Source organism: Silurus meridionalis, chromosome 4 (genome assembly GCF_014805685.1).
Source record: "Silurus meridionalis isolate SWU-2019-XX chromosome 4, ASM1480568v1, whole genome shotgun sequence".
Lineage (NCBI taxonomy): Eukaryota > Metazoa > Chordata > Actinopteri > Siluriformes > Siluridae > Silurus > Silurus meridionalis.
Genome location: NC_060887.1, coordinates 15,718,705 through 15,738,696, shown reverse-complemented (window position 1 = coordinate 15,738,696; position 19,992 = coordinate 15,718,705). Strand labels below are relative to the sequence as shown.

General features: G+C 37.2%; 2 protein-coding genes and 1 long non-coding RNA gene across 3 annotated transcripts; 1 reads left to right on the top strand and 2 right to left on the bottom strand.

Moving 5' to 3' along the window:
- Positions 1-423: 423 nt before the first annotated feature.
- On the bottom strand, positions 424-6,566 carry mal2 (mal, T cell differentiation protein 2). Its single transcript, XM_046848518.1, has 4 exons — positions 6,434-6,566; positions 4,753-4,923; positions 1,547-1,726; positions 424-657 (listed from the first exon to the last, which is right to left on the bottom strand). Exons 1-4 carry the CDS (start codon positions 6,545-6,547, stop codon positions 586-588), a joined length of 537 nt encoding a protein of 178 aa, XP_046704474.1. The 5' UTR covers positions 6,548-6,566; the 3' UTR covers positions 424-585.
- A 60-nt stretch (positions 6,567-6,626) lies between these two features.
- LOC124385287 lies at positions 6,627-7,120 on the top strand. Its single transcript, XR_006925720.1, has 2 exons — positions 6,627-6,767; positions 6,893-7,120. It is a non-coding gene; the product is annotated as an uncharacterized LOC124385287 (long non-coding RNA).
- A 3,872-nt stretch (positions 7,121-10,992) lies between these two features.
- colec10 (collectin sub-family member 10 (C-type lectin)) lies at positions 10,993-19,636 on the bottom strand. Its single transcript, XM_046848517.1, has 6 exons — positions 19,399-19,636; positions 18,301-18,372; positions 15,828-15,899; positions 13,015-13,068; positions 12,438-12,533; positions 10,993-11,580 (listed from the first exon to the last, which is right to left on the bottom strand). The coding sequence occupies exons 1-6, from the start codon at positions 19,508-19,510 to the stop codon at positions 11,255-11,257; spliced, it is 732 nt and encodes a 243-aa protein (XP_046704473.1). The 5' UTR covers positions 19,511-19,636; the 3' UTR covers positions 10,993-11,254.
- Positions 19,637-19,992: the final 356 nt, after the last annotated feature.

Genomic DNA, 19,992 nt, shown 5'->3' with positions numbered 1-19,992 from the left:
GGACAACCTGCTGCCGGAGGCTTTCAGTCACTTTAGAACGGCCCACCATCTTGCAGAGTCAGTGAAACTGGAAGTTAGGCTGCCAGTTAAATAGGGGTTGACAGATAATCACAGAAATTAGCACCAGGTGCCAGATTAACACCAATAACTGGGAGGTATCTGAAAGTGTTCTCTAATTTTGATCAGTGTGTTTTCTGCAAAATAATTTTTTTTTTGGAAATGCCTTAGTTATTTTGTGGAAAAGGTGTTCTGGTAGCATGGTATAGACAGGACAAAAACTCCTTCAACTGTTGAGCAGTGAAGATGAAATTATTTCAATTGTTCAATTGTTTATAAATTGTTCTCTAATTTTGATCGCCATTGTATGTATATATATATATATATATATATATATATATATATATATATATATATATATATATATATATATATACCTGTGATAGAAATGTTTCCTGACATAAAATAAAAATGAGTGACAAATTTCCCCTTGTGTGTGTATGTGTGTGTTGGGTTGGGTTGTGAATGATAAGTCATAACACACATGGAGTAAACGTATGATCAAGTAGCATCGCCCGAGTCTTATTGTCACTTCCTCCATCGCTTAAAGCCCATAAACATGCTGAAGCCATAACAAACGGTCACTATGAAAGCAAGTATCTGAAACAAAAACACACAGATCACACACTGTCAGGTCCATACTCAAAATTAGAATCTGAATCTTTATATTTATTGATCCCCTATGAAAATTGTTGAAATATCCCCAATTGCTTAACATGCTGATGTTTATACTTTATATAGTAACAGCTCCTTCACAGAGACATATATTAGAACAAGCCATGATCAATTAATGTCAAAAGATAAAGCAGATTGGGGTGTAGAGCTACAGTTTGTGGTAAAAATAAGCTATATATCAATCAAAGTCACTTTATTTCAGAATGACAATGTGCTATCTCAAAAGGTGTTCATGCTAACAGACACACACACACACACACACACACACACACACACACACACACACACACACACACACACAGATTTCTTATGTAATCAGTCAAAATGGTGAGGCAACAATAGGTTAACCTGAAAAGCTACTTATGCTGCATACAGGCTACAACACATGCAGTAATGTACACCACACCTTCCACTGACATACACACAGGCACATACACGCACAATGGGTAATGACCTTTATATTAAAAAGGACAAAGATTGTGGACATACTAATAGCAGGTTTATTCAGTGTTAGTTAACAGTAGTGTAAACACGTTTGCCATGGTAAAAGTGAAACACCTGCAGCACTGAAACACTATTACTGTGAAAAATGCTAAGCTATTAGATTTACACTATAATATCATCGGATTCTTTCTAAAACTAGATGTGTTTAGATCAGCATCTGATCATAACATTTTAATGGTTGTTTTGTAAAAATGTATATTTTAAATAATAAAATAAAATAAGCATTACTAAATTTTGTATGTTGTCAGTTCAGGAATGTAGCTAATAATAAATAACAATTGGACGAGTACAGAATGACAGGGAAACTTACCGTAGCCACCACATTAATACTGTATTGTCGGAAATCCATGAAGGTAATGATGTTATTGGGAGGCCTAACAACACATGCTGTGCTGTTCACATACTGTTTATACGCTCCAGACGTCGTCGCAGCTTCCAGCACAAATGCAGCAAAATAGAAGAGCAGGGCAACAAAGTGATAAATCATATCCTGCAATAAACAGAGTGTGGAACACAAATAAATAGGAAAATCGAACAATCTAATAAATCAGTAAATAAAGTGTTTGTATCAAAATTTAAAAAGATTAATCTTTATTAGCACAAATATATTTTAGATATATAAAAAAATATTACATATAAATCTGTAAAAGATTTACTTAAATAAACTGATATAGTTTTAAACTAAATTGTTAATGAAAACAATTTTGACATTACTTTTCCAATTGTTGCATTTTTGTATGTGCATTTATTAACCTTCAGTGTGTCAATATTTAATCTCATGGTAATTTATGAATAAAAATATGAAAGTGCCCTTTGCACTACATTGCACAGAGCCTGAGGTCATTAATTGTATTAATTAATGTGATTTTATTTATTTATTTCTCCTGTGTAAGGGATCAGAGCCAAAAGTCAGTGCTGACACACCCTGCATACACAGAGGGGAACCAAGTCAGAGCTAAGGATTTCTGCCAAAACATCAGAGGCATATTTCAAATCTATGTGACTAACTGTGATTAACCGAGTAACTGTAACCGAGTAACTGTAACCGAGTAACTGTGACTGAGAGACTGTAACTAAGTAACTGTGACTGAGACCATTACTGAGTAAATGTAACTGAGTAACTGTAACCCTGTAACTGTGACTGACTGTTACTAAGTAAATGTAGATGAGTAACTGTAACTGAGTAACTGTAACTTAGTATCTGTAACTGAGTAAATGTAACAGAGTAACTGTAACTGAGTACTGTAACTGAGAAACTGTGACTGAGTAAATGAAACTGAGTAAATGTTACTGCGTAACTGTAACCGAGTAACTGTGACTGAGTGATTGTTAATGAGTAAATGTAACTGAGTAACTGTACCTGAATAACTGTACCCGAGTAACTGTAACTGGAGAGGTGGCAAAAGTACACACATCCTTCACTTAAGCAGAAGTACAGATACTCATGTTTTAAAATACTCTGGTAAAAGTTGAAGTACTGACTATACTTTTTTACTAAAGTTAAAGTGAAGTTTGGGCTCTGACGTACTTAAGTAAATAGTAGCCATGAATACTACCTGTTTTAGTGTCACGCTGGTAACTGGACCTCACATCATATTAATATTAGGGCTGTCAATCGATTAAAATATTTAAATGGAATTAATTTGATGATCGTCAGTGTCAGGGAAACACTGGCTTTTGGTGTTTTAAATTACGTAAATCATCAGGACACCAAACGGAACCTTTACTATGTTTTAACACGGACAGTTAATGAGGTGATACCGGAGAAACTTTACCTCTTCTAACTTTTATATGGATCATATAACCAGGGAATATTTGTTTTTGATGTGAATTGGTTTACTTAAAAGTAGACATTTCGAGCAAACTATTCATATATAATTTTTTATGTTTGTGAGGCAAATATTTACTTGTTTCAGGGTGGTTTTTATGTGTCTGTGAAGAGAGATGAGAGAGACGGCAGAGCGTGCACCCAGTCTGTTTTCTTTATTTTATAAAAGCACAGCATTTTGTTTTTATTATGAGTGTATACAAAAAATTTTTTAATCTGATCTTTTACAGATTGAAATGATGTATTGCTCTTATCTGTACAATCAAAAAAGAGAGAAATGTAATTTTCTTTCGCCGTTATGAACTACTACTTGTCAATTACAGATTTTGGTGGATTTTGCTGCTGATTTGAGACTTGGCACATCAGTAAAACACATGCTAATTTTTTTTCCTGTAATATTTATTAGTTTTTTTTTTTATATTTGTGTCAAAATTTAACAAGTAAAAGTACAAAATTGTCCGAAAAATAAATTGTGCCCTAAAGTACTGATACCAGAATAATGTACATAACTGTAACTGAGTAATGGTAACCGAGAGACTGTAACTGAGTAACTGTAAGTGCAACTGTGAAGAGTTGTATCTGTGCTTAATGCAGAGTAATTGTAACTGTGAGTAACTATGATTATTCAAGTTATTTAAGTTAACTGTTCATGTAAGAGGGTTCTTTACACCAGTGGGTGGTGGTCAGGGCCAGCAAAGCGTTCTCTGCTGGCCTAAACACTATCAGAAGCACTGACCTACATTTACAACCAAAATTCTAAGATTTGTTCCATGAAATTGTATTAATTTATTCCCAACAGTCTATTCACTTCTTTTCATAGCATTTTTCTTGGCTGCACTGCTTCCAGTATGTGTATGTGTATGTTAGATTTTTTTGTCCAATCAGATTTCAGCCTCAATGTGCTGCTTAATCTAAACTACCCAGGGCCTGCAAAGTCTGTCCCGCTGGCCCTTTTACCATTGAAAATATTAGCAACGGGTCGGTTTCTTTAAAAAATCAGATTTCATATTTGCCTCACAGGGCCCAGAATAGCATCAGCATTTTTCTTTCCTCTGATTGGTTGGTCAGAGGGAAACTGTTACAGCCAAGTTCGACTGGCAAAACATTTGTGTAGCACGCTGCACAAATTAATACGTCAGAGTTAGACTTTTTAGGCCTACGAACGAAGATACATTTATTTGGTCTCAGACAAATTTAAAATCCATTTAAAAAAAAAGCTAGACATTGTGAGAAGAAGTTGGCCAACCCCGAAGCTAGCTCGCTTGTCTCAGCCCGGGAAAGGGTTTGTTCGTCGCTTCCAGACCAGTGAATACGAGCAGTACCACTGGCTTACAGCCTCTGAGGAGCGGTGCAAATTATGAGTATGCATCTCTGGTGAGTAGGTTGTATTTAATTTAGATTTGTAATGCTCCAGATGATGTAGGTGGCACAGTTGCGGTTGTAGTGTAGATGTTTGGAGTTGTTTTAACTGGGTTTAACTGGTCTTAACTTGCTTTAGTAAAATGGTATTCACCCTCCATATGCAAAATGCCTTTCTCTCTGTAATTCCACGTGTTGTTATATTGCGGTTTTGTATAGTATTGATGGTTTCTATAATCGCAACGTGATTAAGAGTTGGATTAAGTCGGGTAAGTCCCCACTGAAGGCCCAGGTACCAAACGCACGGCCCGCCACTGCTATACACTCACCATGAAGTTCCAGTCGGTGTTGATTCGGTCAGCTAGGCCAAGCAGGAAGAAGGTGAGGTAGGCCGTGGAGCATAAGAACGCAGTGACAGACACAAACATGACCCAGCCCTGGAGTAATGGCACGGGGACATTTGAGGAGGCCACAAGAATCCAAACCAATCCCCCAAAGACCTAAGAAATTGAACAGAACAGTAGGTGTATTTTAATAAATAGTTGTAAAATGTGTTCCTGGAGGACATGGAACCTTTATTTTTGGATCTTTAACACCAAAACAGTATAATGCAAGGTTTGTGCTGTGTCTCGTCTGTGTTGATTAATTGTCGAGTTTGCACTGGATCTATACTGAATATATCTATACTATTATATATACTATATCTATACTTTCTGTGTTGAATTTTTGTTGAGTTCTATGCTGGTTCTGTGTCACGTGTGTGTATCTGTTTTGGGTCGATCTCATTTCTGTGCCAGATCTATGCTGGGTCGGCTCTGTGTCAGGACCGTGCCTGATCTGTGTCAGGTCCATGCTGCATCTATGTCGTGTTGTGACAGCTTAGTGTTGGGTCTCGGCAGGTCTGTTTTGAATCTATGTTGGGGCAGTTTCAGGTTTTCTTCTTTTCTGTTACTCAGGCAGAATTTTTTTTTAGAGGTTGTAGAAAGGTTGTTTTGTACACGCTTGCTAATTATAGATGAGTGATCTCTGCTTATGGACAACAAACATATGATCTGGTGGTTTGTTTTTAATTTAAACAATAAGGGCTGTATAAGGATTGTGTTTTTTTCAACTTAAAAACTATGACTGTGTTTTGTAAATTCATTTAGACATTATTTTTTATTATAATATTATTATAATATCAATATAATATAATATTATCATATTTTTTGTTATTACAATATCTGTATAACTGCAAGTATGTACAAAACAAAATATTTTGATTGAGGGAAAGGTGTTAATGATATAAATATTACACTATAATTACTATATACATTATTTTAACAGTGTTATTATCTAATAAGTTATTATTTCTTCTATATTTTCTATTGTATCATCTATCAGATTTTAAAGAATTTCTTCGTACAAGGAAAGCTTGTCCATATCACAATGAAATTCTTGAATTATTATTACTTTTATTTATAAATTTTTTACTTTAAAAAAAGATTTTATACACCATATCAAATTTAACCTGCTCTGTTATACAAATCTGGCAGCCCTGATAAAACCTGTTAACTCCATTATACTTTTAAATTTCCCTAAAATTTCCTACATCTCAAAATAGATCCAAATAAAAGAACAATTTTAAAAAAATTGTCACACTTTTTGGAGGTGCCAGTGTATTCTTAATAGACAATTTTCAGCGTTATACAGTGTACACTTAAAAAACCTTTTTTATTTAATTAACAGGTCAAGTGTACAATCAGCACAAGATCCAAATTATTGTCATTGTATTTTCTTTGTATCTAGAACTGTTTAAAATTTAGCTCTTAGTCTTTCTTAGAAAGAGGGCACTTGAAGTATCTTTTAATATTTAAAGAGTGATAGTTTCTAGTTCTAGGCATGCACTCTCAAGTGCACCACTGAGATTGTGACTCAGGTGACACTCCTCAGTGAAGAACAGATGCAAATGATTGTTCAGACCTCAGTAAGACTCCCTGCCCAACCCTCCCTTTAGGAAAACACACTTACGATTTCCATGCAGATCAGAGCTCCAGAGTAAGTCCGAATGACATCCAGCCCCAGTGGCAGGGAGATGGTGGGTGCTGGGAACGAAGTGGCTGCTGGGTTTGTCGCTTCTGCCATCGCTTTGTAATGGAACGAATGGGCAAAAGAAAGAAATAGAGAGCGGTAGAAAAAATTCCACAGGTGTCACGTGATCTGCAAAACCGGTCCTACAGGTGTGAGTGTTTGTGCGTGTGTCTGTGTGTGTGTGTGTGTGTATGTGTGGGGAGGGGTGTATAGAGCCACTCCTGTCCTCTGTTCTCAGTGTGGAATGCAATGGAGGACAAAAAAGGCATCTCAGGTGAGACCAGACACCTGCTCCACCATCAGTCTCTCTTTTTTTTTTTTTTTATCAGCTTTGCCTCTGTTAAATAATTCAGGAGAAGCTCATTGTCTCTTTTTGCTCTGTGTTGATCATGTTCTTAGTGTTCTTTCATCTGGCGGTGTGTTAATGATTAACGTGGAGCCTCAGACTGGAACGGCTCTCGGGTCAATATTGTGTTAAGACATTCGGAGGAGATAACAAGTGCTCGGAAGGCGTCGACGTGTACAGGTGATGCTGAAGGACGTGTGAATGAAAAATGTTGGTTTAATACACTGAGGTAAATTCTACTTTGAGTCTGTGCATGGCAATAAAATCTCCTTTAAACTGTATGCATTTTTACAGATGTTATATGTATTTAGATAAGAATGTGTGTGATGAAGACATTTCATCATCTAACTGTTGAAAATCAGAGTCAGAGAGTGTAATTAATTATTACCTAAAATAAACTCACACAGTGTGTCATTGAACTTTTAACCACACACACACACACACACACACACACACACACACACACACACACACACACACACACACACAGCACATGATACACAATGTCCCCTTTCAGGAACTCGAGCTGCATTGAAACGCTTTGGGAACGCCTCGCATTGTCCACGCTCTGAATCACGTGTGAAATCCAGCCAATAGGCAAGTCATGATGTCATCGACAGGGGACGTCGCGTAACCCAGGAAGCTACAAAATGGCTGAGCTTGGTAGCGACATTAGCTGCTGTTGTTCAAGTAAGCGCTTTGTGTGTGAATCTGTGCAGCCATGAGCTTTAAATGCAAGCAGAAATCCGACTGTGTGTTCCTTCTTGCCTTCATGCATTTTTTAGCTGTGTGGCTCCCTCGCGGCTCAGGTCCTGCTCTCACCGAGGAGAAGCGGCGCCGAAAGTCGCGGGGCTCGCAGGCCAAACTAGCAGAAGGCATGGAGATGGATGAGTCCTCTCTGGCCTCTTATGCTGGGCTGAGCTTCCGTTCCCCAGGGAAAGCACTTACTTCGGTGGTTCCTTTTTCCGGCGCGTGTAATGCGGAGCTCCATATTTCTTCCTCCAAGGAGGGAGCTATACGCGAATATAATAGGGTTCAGGGAGTGCAGCTATGGGGAGATGCCCAGGATTAAAGAGACGCTAGCTGGCTATCTCTCCCCAGGTGATGCATCGTGAAACGCTCCAGCCACTTCGGCTCTAGTAGGTAGGGCTCACGCGGCGATCTGCCAGACATATCTCGGTGGGTCCTGCATATGATAGAGAGGGGTTACTCGATTAAATTCGGGTCCTCTCCTCCCTGGTTCACCCTGGTGGGACCCAAGCAGGCTCTGGTCCAGGAGCAAGAAGTATACACCCTCCTAAGGAAAGGGGCCATCAAATTGGTTCTTTCCTTAGCCAGTGTCAGGCTACTACAGCCAGTATTTCATTGTTCTGAAGTAGGATGGCGAATTGCGACTGATCCTAGATCTATGCTCCTTCAACCACTCACTCATAAGGCTCAGGTTCAGAATGCTTACCCTCAAAGAGGTCATGTCTCAGAACAAGTCTAAGGACTAGTTTGTCACGATAGATCTAAGGGACGCCTATTTCCACATAGCCATCCTTCCTGCTCACAGGAGGTTCCTGAGGTTTGCTTTCGGGGTGAAACTTACCAATATCGGGTCCTCCTCTTCGGCCTAGCACTCTCACCCCGCACGTTCACAAAGTGCATGAAGCCCGCTATGGCTTCAGGGCATCCACATTCTGAACTCTATCGACGACTGGTTGATATTAGCTCAATCACAGCTTCAGGCGGTCCGACATCGAGATGTCGTTCTCGCCTGCATTAAGGAGCTGGGGTTAAAACTGAACGCAGGTAAGTGTTTGCTTTCTCCATTGCAGAGAACCACATTTTGCGCGTATTGTGGGATCACAGACATCCTCACAGCAGGTGGAAGAGTGAGAAGGCCTAGCACTCACTGTGAAGCAGTTACAGAGGTGATCCCACTTGACCTCCTCCATATGAGACCCCTCCAGTGGTGGCTCAGAGACAGAGGGTTCTCCTGAAGGGGCAACCCACGCATTATCAATTTGCTACATCGCTCATGGCACATAAACTGCCTGGAGATGATCGCCGAGCACTAAAACACTTCTTACGAGACCTGATAGCTCTCCATGTGCTGGTCCGTACGGACAACACGCCAGTGGTCTCATAGAATTAACCACCAGGTCTCTGATCTTGCTCTCTGTACAGGCTGGTGCGGCAGATCCCCCTGTGGTCCCAGGGTAAACTCCTCTCATTGAGAGCAGTTTACATCCCGGGCCGGATGAATTAGAGAGCAAACAACCTTTCAAGGCAAGGGCTGAGGCCTGAGGAATGGAGGCTCCACCCCAAGGTGGTGGAGCAGATATGGCAGAGATATTACAGAGCCCAGGTGGATCTGTTTGCAACTCGGGAGACTTCGCACTGTCCCCTCTGTTTTTTTCTCTCTTACCCAGCCCCCACTGGGGCTGGACGTCATGGTGCAGATGTGGCAGAGGCTACATCTGTACGCCTTCCCCCCTATCTCGCTGCTCCCTGGAGTTCTGGAGAGAATGTGCCAGGAAGGAGTACGTCTCCTCCTGGTGGCACCTCGTTGGCCGGGCAGACCGTGGTTTACATACCTGCTGTCCCTCCTCGAGGGACCTCGCTGGGAAATTCCTCGTAGGAGGGATCTCCTCTCGCAGGCAAGAAGAACCCCCAGTTCACCCCCCACCCAGAGATATGGAAGCTATGGCTGTGGCCTTCTGAGGGGGCACAGTTTCTAGCAGCTGGTCTTTCTACTAAGGTAGTTGAGACCATCCTTCATTCGACCCAGAGTGCCTGTGTGGTATTTGGTTGTTGTGTTATCTGAGCTCCCCTTCGAGCCCTTGGCCGAGGTGGCCCTAAGGTACCTGTCGGTAAAGACCGCCTTTCTTTTGGCGATATCCTCCCTTAAGAGGGTCGGGGACCTACAGGCTCTGTCTGTGGCCCTGTCTCCCCTGGAGTTTACTGGCATGGCCAGTGCCTTTCTCTACCCTAAACCCGGGTATGTGCCTAAGGTGCCTACGGCTCCCTCATGACCTGTCATACTGCAGGCATTCTGTCCTCCTACTTTCCTAGCCCCAGATCAGGAGAATCAGTGCGAGCAAATAATAAAATAATGAAATATAAAATAAACCTGCATAATAAAAGCAGTAAATTACTTTTTAAAATGAGATGTATGCTATAGGTTATATCTTCCTCTAATTACCAAAATAAAATCAAACAATGCAGATATAATGAAATGGAAAGTCATACTTCATGTGACATATAATAAAAATAAATGTAAACATAAAAACATAAAAATTAAAGATAAACTAATCATTATCTTAAGGTGTGGTCAGGATAAGGTAATTAGACTATAGGATTCTTTTATTATCCTAAAAATAGAATCCTATAATATAAACGATAAGGAAGGGAGCAATAACCTTTGCTTGATAGAAAATGTATGAGAAGTTGGTCTATGATGACTTCTGGTTAGAATATTATGTCAATTTGACCTTTAGCAATAAATTTGGCTAAGTAATAAGAGCATAGTCATGGGCTGTTAAATATAGATCATAGACATAGAAGTTTAGCTGTTTATTTATATGTTTGTGTACAGTTTAAAGTGTTTATGAGGTAAATATGCTAAAGGTTTCTATAAATCTGCTAAGGATTCTCTGGATGGAAAATTAAGGTCTTTGTACACTGTTTAAGAATCTCTATGCACAAATATGCAAATTAGGAAACGCCCCAAAGCAGGTGTATTTTCTCACCCACCAACCACCATCCATCCACTGCTAGCATTAGTTTGGCTAACTAGCATTACTTAGCACACAGGTTATTTAGCTAAATGCTATAAAGGTTATTATTAGTTGTACTTTAGTTTATTTGGTAACATAACACCTGATATCATATACAACGCCACCTCTGAATCAGTTTTTTATTCATGTACTTTTGCTATGTGCTTTAACAAATCAAGCTTATCAGGATAAATTATTGAAATATCAGACTGAAGCATTTAAAAATAATTTAATCTATCATTTTTATTACCGATGCGTAAAAGAACAACACAGTAAAATAAAAAGTCACTACATATGATGTGGAAATGTGATCTGAATGAGATAAACAACATAAACACTGATGTGCATTATAGTTGAAATAGTTACATACACGAAGTAGCAAGTAAACTGATACTTAAAAAATATTAGGCAATTTAATACAATTTCTTAACATTTCTCTGTGACCTAATAATAATGATAAAAACATATGAATGTTTTTAGAAATATTAGCAGAATTATGAACTACTGGGGCATATTAATGAAGTTACCACATTCTCATTTTCTCACTTTAGAAATTGAGAAGTTCTTTAAAAACACAATGTTTTGCTATCAAAGAAACTTCCAAGAACTTATAAAGATCTAAAGAACTTTTAAAGAACTAATTTCTTATGTTTAGTTCCTGGAGAACTCACAAATGTAAAACTTCTGGGCATCACACTGGGCCTCGCTCAGAGCACCGTCAGGTGCCACCTGAGTGCACCTGTGAGCTGAAACTGTAGTGTTTCCCAAAAGCTCTGATTCTCCTCCTGTTCCAACAAGAACATGAGTGAGCCCTGCCTCGTTGATATAGGAACCAAGAAGTGTGCTGATGTTTTTGCTGTCAGCCAGAGCCAGTGCTCCACCTCTCAGCCTGCAGTTTAACTGAGCATCACTGTGTTTACGCTCCTCCTTCACCAGCAGGTAAACCTTCTGCTCTGTCTCTTTAACACCCAGAATCACTGAAAAAAACATACAGCACAAATGGGCCAATACTTTGTAATTGATATTTATGTTAAAATAAACACTGTAAGTTATGAAGTTTACAGAGGCACTTCATTCAGTAGCACTCAATAAAGAGATGTATAGTAGCAATGAAAGAATTTTTCAAGGCATTGCATATGAATAAACAAAAGATGCTTGTATATTTTGACATTATTAATTACATACTGCTTGTTTATATATATTGAACAAATCTAAATTTGTGTTTTATTAACAATTTTTTTTAAATAATGGAATCTTAAATATAAATTCATTAATACAAAAAGAAAAAAAACCTTAGTTAAAAAGACTATATCAAATGATCAGGCTAGCTCTTGGCTAGTAAGCTTAATGGCATTGTCGAAGCAGTTGAACAATAATATTGATATTTTTGTGATGTTTTTAACCAAATAAAATATATCTGAACTAAATTTGTATTTATGATTATAATGAATATAATTTTGTTATATACACAGTTTTAGTGAGCACACATTGAAAAAAAAAAATCCTGTTACAGTTTCTGAATATGTTTATTTTTTAAAGCAGTTCTGAGGCTGTAAATTTGGAGAAGGCACTTCAAAAGCATTTATTTACAGAAATAGGAAAATAATTTATGGTACATTTTACCCAAAGTAAATACAGTTTCCTGACCTTCTACTGTAATAGGAAAAGGTTAATATATTCCCAGCTATTTTGGGTGTTATTGGTTAGGGTTAGGGTTAGGGTTAGGGTTAGGGTTAGGGTTAGGGTTAGGGTTAGCCCTAACCCTAACCCTAGGGTTATACATGCTTTATGCAAAAATTAACTCAAATTATAATTAAATATACAATACCCATACCATTTTTCAGGAACTTGACAGAATTTTTTAATTTGTTGATGTTGATGTCCATTTGTCCAACCACTTTCCTGTACCTCCCACAGTCACATGTAGACCCTCAGAAAAATCCATAAATAATATAATACAACAAATCACTAACTCACTCATTTAAAATTAAACTTACATTTTGAATTAAATTAAATTGGGAAACTAAAATAAAACAAAGGACAAAAGACAGTGTGGTCAAACCTTTTGATACTAAAAAAGCTCAATGTTTAGAATGAATAAATAAATTGTACACATTTAGAAAGGTTAAAAACTTTATTTATAAATTATTCTATTTCTATTTATTTTAATTATTATATTTATGTATCTTTTCTGACAGTTTTAGCTTCACTTTCTTAGTGAAGGTATTACGTATTATATATTTAAAACAATTAAATTAAACAATTAAACAATTGTGATACAATTGTCACCTTTCATTGTTGAAAACAGGTATTTAAAAAATAAAAATGTATAGATTTTGCAGTAGAAATTAAAAATAAATAAATAAATAAATAAATAAATAAATAAATAATAGTTTTAACATCATTATTACCTGCTTTCCCCTTCAACCCTAAGGATCCAGTGCTTCCTTTCTCCCCTGTTTCTCCTGTAAATCACATCTTAACTCGTTATTCACAATATTCACAGGCCCGAGTGCAAAGGTTTGTACACCCTTTGTGGATCAGAAAGTCTTGTGGTGGGTTTGGTGTTTAGACGTTTATTCATAATCATGGTCATAGAAAGCACAGGTTGTCAGGGAGTAACAGGAAATCGAGTTTTACTGACTGAGAAACAATTTATGTTCTTTTTATAAATTTTATCATTGTTGATTTTGCTTCTTCGAATTTATTTAATAATATGTATTTGTAGATAAATTGAAAGAAGTAAGAACATTTACAAAAGGGAACACACTTTTGCACTAAACATTATATTGTGGGCGGAAAGTGAGTTGTAGAGATAGATGTCCACCAGAGAGCAGCAGAGGACTGAAAAATGGTCAAAATAAACACAACTGACAGATATTTATAAATATATTATATACATTTTAATAACTAAGGTATTGTCTGTCAGTTTACAAAATTTTTCCTCGAATTCATATATAGTAATCCCCTGCTTTACCGCGGTTTGAAACTCGTGGCCCCGGTATATCGCCACATAACTAATTTGTTTTGCCGATTTTCTCGTGGATAGCACAATAGACAAAAACTTGAGTTTTTGAGTTCTATGTTAAAGTAACGAAATGTATTTATAAAAATAGAATTATTAATTATAAAATGAAGTAAAATCTTAATACTTCATTTTTTTTTCAAATTTTGACTTCACAACATGCAGTGTCAGAAACCACAAATCAATCAGAATCAGAGATAGAATCAAAATACTTTATTGATCCCATAGGGAAACTATTGAATTGTTTTACACAATTAATTGTTTTTAACAGTAAAACTGTTTTAAAGAAAAAAATATAATAATGCTCACTGAGACCACTCAAATCAGATTCATGCACCAACAGTGAAAAACATTAATTTAATTACAATACACACCTACGCACCTTTATGTATGAGTTTACATGTTACTTCTAACATGCTAGTATGGCTAGTATGCTAGGGGCCTAAAGAAAAGTATGTTTTTCCGTCATGAAGTCTGCAGAATCTTTTGCTTAAAAGTTATTTTTATAACGATATTATTATATTATTTGTATTACAGTGGAACCCACTTATCTCGACCTCGGTTAACTCGCCAACCATATTAAGTCGACGTTTTTGAAGTGGAACCGCCAAATTCCTGCTTTGTCTAAGCATTTTTTTAACCGGTTATGTTGATTCTTTTATGTCGACAAACCCTAATATCTCGAGCACAAGGGGGGGCAAATTTGCCACTTAACGTTGGTTATCTCGATCCGCACGACCAATTGCCGGCTTTTGCCACGTCACCATCTCACTACCATATTTTCGCGTATATAAGACGCGTCTTATAGAAAGTTTTACATACCCCTCACCCAGGGTGCATCTTATATACGCGAAAATACAGTAGTGAGACGGCACTGTGCAGCCGCAGAAGAACTTGCGGAAGTAGCAGCAAAACAAAGCCTGACAGATGCTACAGGTGTAGGATACTTTTCAGAGCTGTGTGTCAGAGTGTAATGACTCAAGAATTTAATTTTGGCACTGGTTAGCTTTTTGTAAAAACGAACTACACCCCGCACGTTTTTAGTGATTTTGTGAGCGATCTTTGTGTTTGCAATGTTGGAGAATATAATAAAGGTTTGTTTTGAGAATCGACGGTGGTTTGTACTGTATACTGGTAAATGTCTGCTGTTGGTTGGTGTACATATGCCTTTCTGGTGTAAACAAACATGTATGTACATTTTTATAGCATGCCTTCATCAAACAAATCGCGACAACGCTGTTGTGTGAAAAATCCTCCAAAAACACGTGCATGCACATTCTCATTTATTAACGCACATCATGTACATAAAGAAATTTCAAGCACGTTAATATATTGCCGACATATTGATTTTCGTTTATCTCGATCATCCGTTATCTCGACGCGTTTTGGCACACCTCTACGCCGGCGACATAGCCGGGTTCCACTGTATTACTTATAATAACATTAGCCTAAAGGATAACTGGAAAGAGTAGAATTTTTTTCAATTAACAATTAATGTAATACAGTTAACATTATACTATTATGCTAGCCATATAGTGCTGTGCATAAGCATTTACTCTGCTTGACCATTTTCAAAATTTTGAAATGATTTGAAACAGAACTAATATGGATTTCATGTCATAAATCTAAACAAAACATGCTGTAATACTTATGTAATTTTGAAAAACCCCAATGTAAAATCTGTAATTGGATAAATATTCATTGTTGAAAAACAAAGAAGTGAATTCTCATGCTCAGAACTGACACGCATGCCGTTGTTAGCATAACTGTAGAGTAACTGTTCATTAATGTGAACAAAAGTCTGGGCAGAGTATTTTTATTTTTCTGGATCATTCTGAAGAGAAAAGTTTTTAACGTTCCTTATCCAGCATTCCACATAAAATCAATTAATAACATGATTCTCATGCGGCTATGCTTATAATAAGACTTAAATGATGTCTGACCCAGCCAGACAGGAAGTGATTGATTTTGTATAGGAAGTTAGGTTTCTTGTAATCACACTGAAAAGGTAAATAATGTTATTAACTGTTTAAGCAAACTACCAGAAATTAAATTCGGCAGCAGATCATTGTTTAGCAGCAATCTAATCACTCAAACTAATTAGTTGAACAGTAAGTGTGAAGACTTTCTTTTAAAAATCACAAAACTCACTGCAAAATTCTTTACTAAATTCAGATTAGTGACATGGCTGTTTCTCACCTCTTTCTCCAGCGGGACCCGATTTCCCCGTTCGCCCAGTATCTCCCTTCTCTCCGCTCTCCCCCGGGAAGCCTGTGACGCAACAGAATAAGGCAAATGATTAGGAAAATGAGTATTATATTAATGTTTTGAGCATCTTAAAGCCTTGTTTCTTCATCAGTTTGCCTCTGATGGAGTGTGGAGAGTATGACTTTAAAACATCAAAGCTTTTCATGTTGCTTCAAAGTTCTCTGTGTGGTTAGGATTGGGATTTAAAATTAGGATTTAAAATTGTTTAGATTGTATTAATGTTCCTTTAAGGGTTATATGGACAGTTATGGGATTTACCGTCCTTAAAGAACCAAGGGAACTGTCTCAGAGAGGGAAACCCTTAGTTTAAGGGTCCTATTGAGACTATTTAAGTCTTTAGAGGGACATGTGTTCCTTCTAGGGTTCTTGGATAGGTAATAGAACCTAAAAAAATACACTTTTGAAAAATATTTTAATTAAGAAACATCTGCAGAGCTTTACTGACTAAGTGTTTGAAACATTCTTCTTGGAACCCTTTAGTGTTACCTACAACACCATTAGAAGGAACATTCTCTCATCTTCGAGAGTTTTTCAGACAGTTAAAGGTTCATGACTTTATAATAGTTCTACTTTAATACTTTTTTACTATCAAATATTATTCTTCTATTATACTATTCTTTGAATAGACAAGTATTTGTACATTCCTGAAAGGGTTTTAATAGCTGTCAGGATTATATCATGAACTACTTTTCCCATGATCCAATGCACATCATGGTCAGGTCACAAGTCTGTTTGTGCACCTAAATGATGGTGCTAGAACATACCAGTGAGAGAACATCCAGCAAGTTCACACAACCACCATACAACCTCCTAATGTTCTTCCCCAAACCTTTAGCTGTTTAGTTATTAACCCTGTGCTGATGAGTGAAGCACTGGTATTTAATCAGAGATAAAACATTTCCTGAACTAGGGAGATAGATTAATGTGGGTTTGCACATTCTCGGACAGTCTGACCAAAACTGACCCTTCTTTCAGCACACAGCCTCCATCATGTTTTTTTTTGTGCTGAACTACACAGAGCAGAACCCATCGCTCAGTTTGTTAATCGAGTTTGTGTCTCGTGTTTAGGTGCAAAAACTAAAAATAAACCAAACTCGGCTCTAGTTCCATTGTGGTTCTGAGTAAAAAAGCAGAACAGTGTTAGTCTTTCATCTTCAGACCTTTCCCGGCATCTCACTCTCACTTTCTGTGAGTGTGTATGTATGTGTGTGTGTGTGTGTAATTAACACGTCTGAGGTGACATCCCTTAGGAGGAGATGTGGTTTGGCAGAACCTGAGTGCTATAGTTTTTGCACCCATGCTCAAAGACACATTAAACACACACACACACACACACACACACACACACACACACACACACACACACACACACACACACACACAAAGAGCGCTCACTCCATTTTTTCTGCTACTATACAGTTAGTGTGCTCTACATTGGACATTTCTTCATTTACAATTCTGTTTCATTTCTGCTTCCAAAGCGCAGCTAATAGACTTTTTTGCATTCTTAAATCTAGTCCCATGAAGGATTTCTCAGTTTTTGGCATAAACTATTTAAAAACAATCAGAGAGATCAAGTGTACTGTACACTTTAGAACATTTAGAGCTCTTGTTTTTGTCAGTTGCTTCTCACAGCAGAATGTTTTCATAACAGGATGCAAGTAGAACTTTAAACTGTCCTATACACTCAAAAACCCCTGCAAGAACCCTTAAAAGAGTGCACCAAGAACCAGTGTACTAAATTAAATGGAAACAATTTGCAATAATTTGGCTTTTACCCGGTTAATATATACAAAAAGAGTTTTACATACATTTGTTGGATATTACTGTTCAGAGCTTCAAGAAAATGGTTCTACTTGGAACTCTTTCTCACAGAGAAAGGGATTTTATTTAGCATTCTCAACGATTACTGCAGATGACCAACTGAAGAACCATTAATTATTGTTACACTTTTGGCAAACTTAACACCTAAAAATGACTTGGAGGACCCATATTCTTGACATGATATAGGTGTTAAGAAGATAACGATTAATAACCTGGCATTATGATCCTGTTAATCCATAGAACTTGGCTCTTCACATGTTTGTTTATAATAAGGCTTTAGTGCTTCAAGAAAGGGTTCTACCTAAAACTCTTTATGACATGGGAAACCTTTTTCCAGGTGCATCATGATGGACTACAGCTGGGCTTTTTTTTAAATATAACAATAATAAATACACCATTCAATCATTCAAGAAAAAATGTGAAAAAATCTACCTAGGAATTACTTGGAATTTGTGAGAATGCTTTAAAATGTAGTCAGTGGGCGAAAAAGATCCATTTTGAGAACCATTTTGAGAACCAAGACCCCCAGTAACAGAATTTGTGTTTGTGTTTATCTGAACACTGATGATCTCATACAGACCTGTGTGTCCTGGAGCTCCGGTTTTCCCAAGTCGTCCTTCATCTCCTGCATCTCCCACCTCACCGGGATCCCCTGTAATGAACAGTTTTACATTTGGACACACAAACCACACACATACAAACACAGAGTCTGTATTTCATTAACTCTGTTTATTTAAGCCACACTTTACACACTACTGTGATTACACTTTTGTCTTTTTCTTTTTACCCGACATTCCCAGAAAAGCTACGTATACACTGCAGAGTAAAATGTTCCTGGATGCATACGTCCAGCTGAAACAGAACAGAAACTTTCACACAGTTGCTTTTGGTGAGAGAATGGCTGTAAATGATGTAATGGCGCTGGAACCCGGGTTCCCTCAGCAGGGTTCCGCTTATACAAGCTTCAGTAGCGAGGAGCAAAAGAACATGCTACCGAGTCTTTTAAATCGAGCATTGAGATGTTTTACAAGGAAAAACCTAGGAGGTTTTTTTACAAGCTCAAATCTACAGTAGCACTAAATCGACTAGGCTTTTTCCATTCACCCGGGAACTTTATGAGTTCTCCTATGGTTTCTAATGTAGAAATGATGAGGCCAATTATAAAAACATTTGGGAAATTTTAACCCCATTCCAGTTGCATTTATTCACCACTGCTAAATGTTCCAGGTAACTGTTCATAAAATAAATGGTTGTATTAGATAGAGGATCTCTGTGCAGATTTTTCTGAGATTTGATTATGGTTAAAAGATTAATTTAGTGTCAACAACAACAACAAAAATCTTTTTAAATATTTAGCTAACACATGCTGACACTTCCATACTGTCTTTTTTAATTAACCTTTTAAACTATCTATGAAATCAACTATATCATATTTATGAAATTGTAGCATTTAAATTGAAATCATATTTCCAAAATATGCAAAGTTCATAATTATAACATTATCAGAGTGCTAAGATCCTTCATTTTGTTTTGCAGTTTAAAATAAAAGAGTAAAGAATGCAAAGAAGTTTCTGAGATGTATTTTTGAAAGTTGCAGCGAATTAAAAAAACAATAGGTGAAAATGATATAACTATGTACTGCAAATTATAATAATTCAGAAAGTGAACAAGTGAGTACCTTTAGATCCAGGTAAAATGGTATTGGAACAAATATCCATGGAGAACCCTGAAGAAATGGTGTAAAGGACTAGAACAAAAAGCAGTATCAGAGTTTTCCTTAGGAGCTCCATGTCTCCATGTACAGCACTGCAATCAACTGGACAGAGGAGAACCTTAGCTCTGCTTGTGTTTACTAAAACCTTATCACATCACCCTCTATCTGTCAAACAACACTGTCCAGAGCCCTTATGTTCCCCCTCAACTCTTTGAGAACAGAAGCTATGCCGTAGATACAACACGTCTGTGACTTCTGGAACAAATAAAATAAATCTAGATTGTGGAACGGGTGGGTCCCTTCTCACTGTACACTGCTACAGTAGTGAAACAATTAGAACTTTATTGTAGATACAGTACTGCCATATTAACAATTGGACGGCTTTTATAATTGCCTAAGAATAATGATGCATATTACCACAAAAGAACATACATTGAGAACCACAAACAGCAGCAGGAACAAATTGCTTTTGGTGCAGAAAGGGCTAAAATAATAGCGTAACATTTATACTTTAACCCTGAGGTGATAAGAGACATTAAGACACCCTCAGAAATGAGG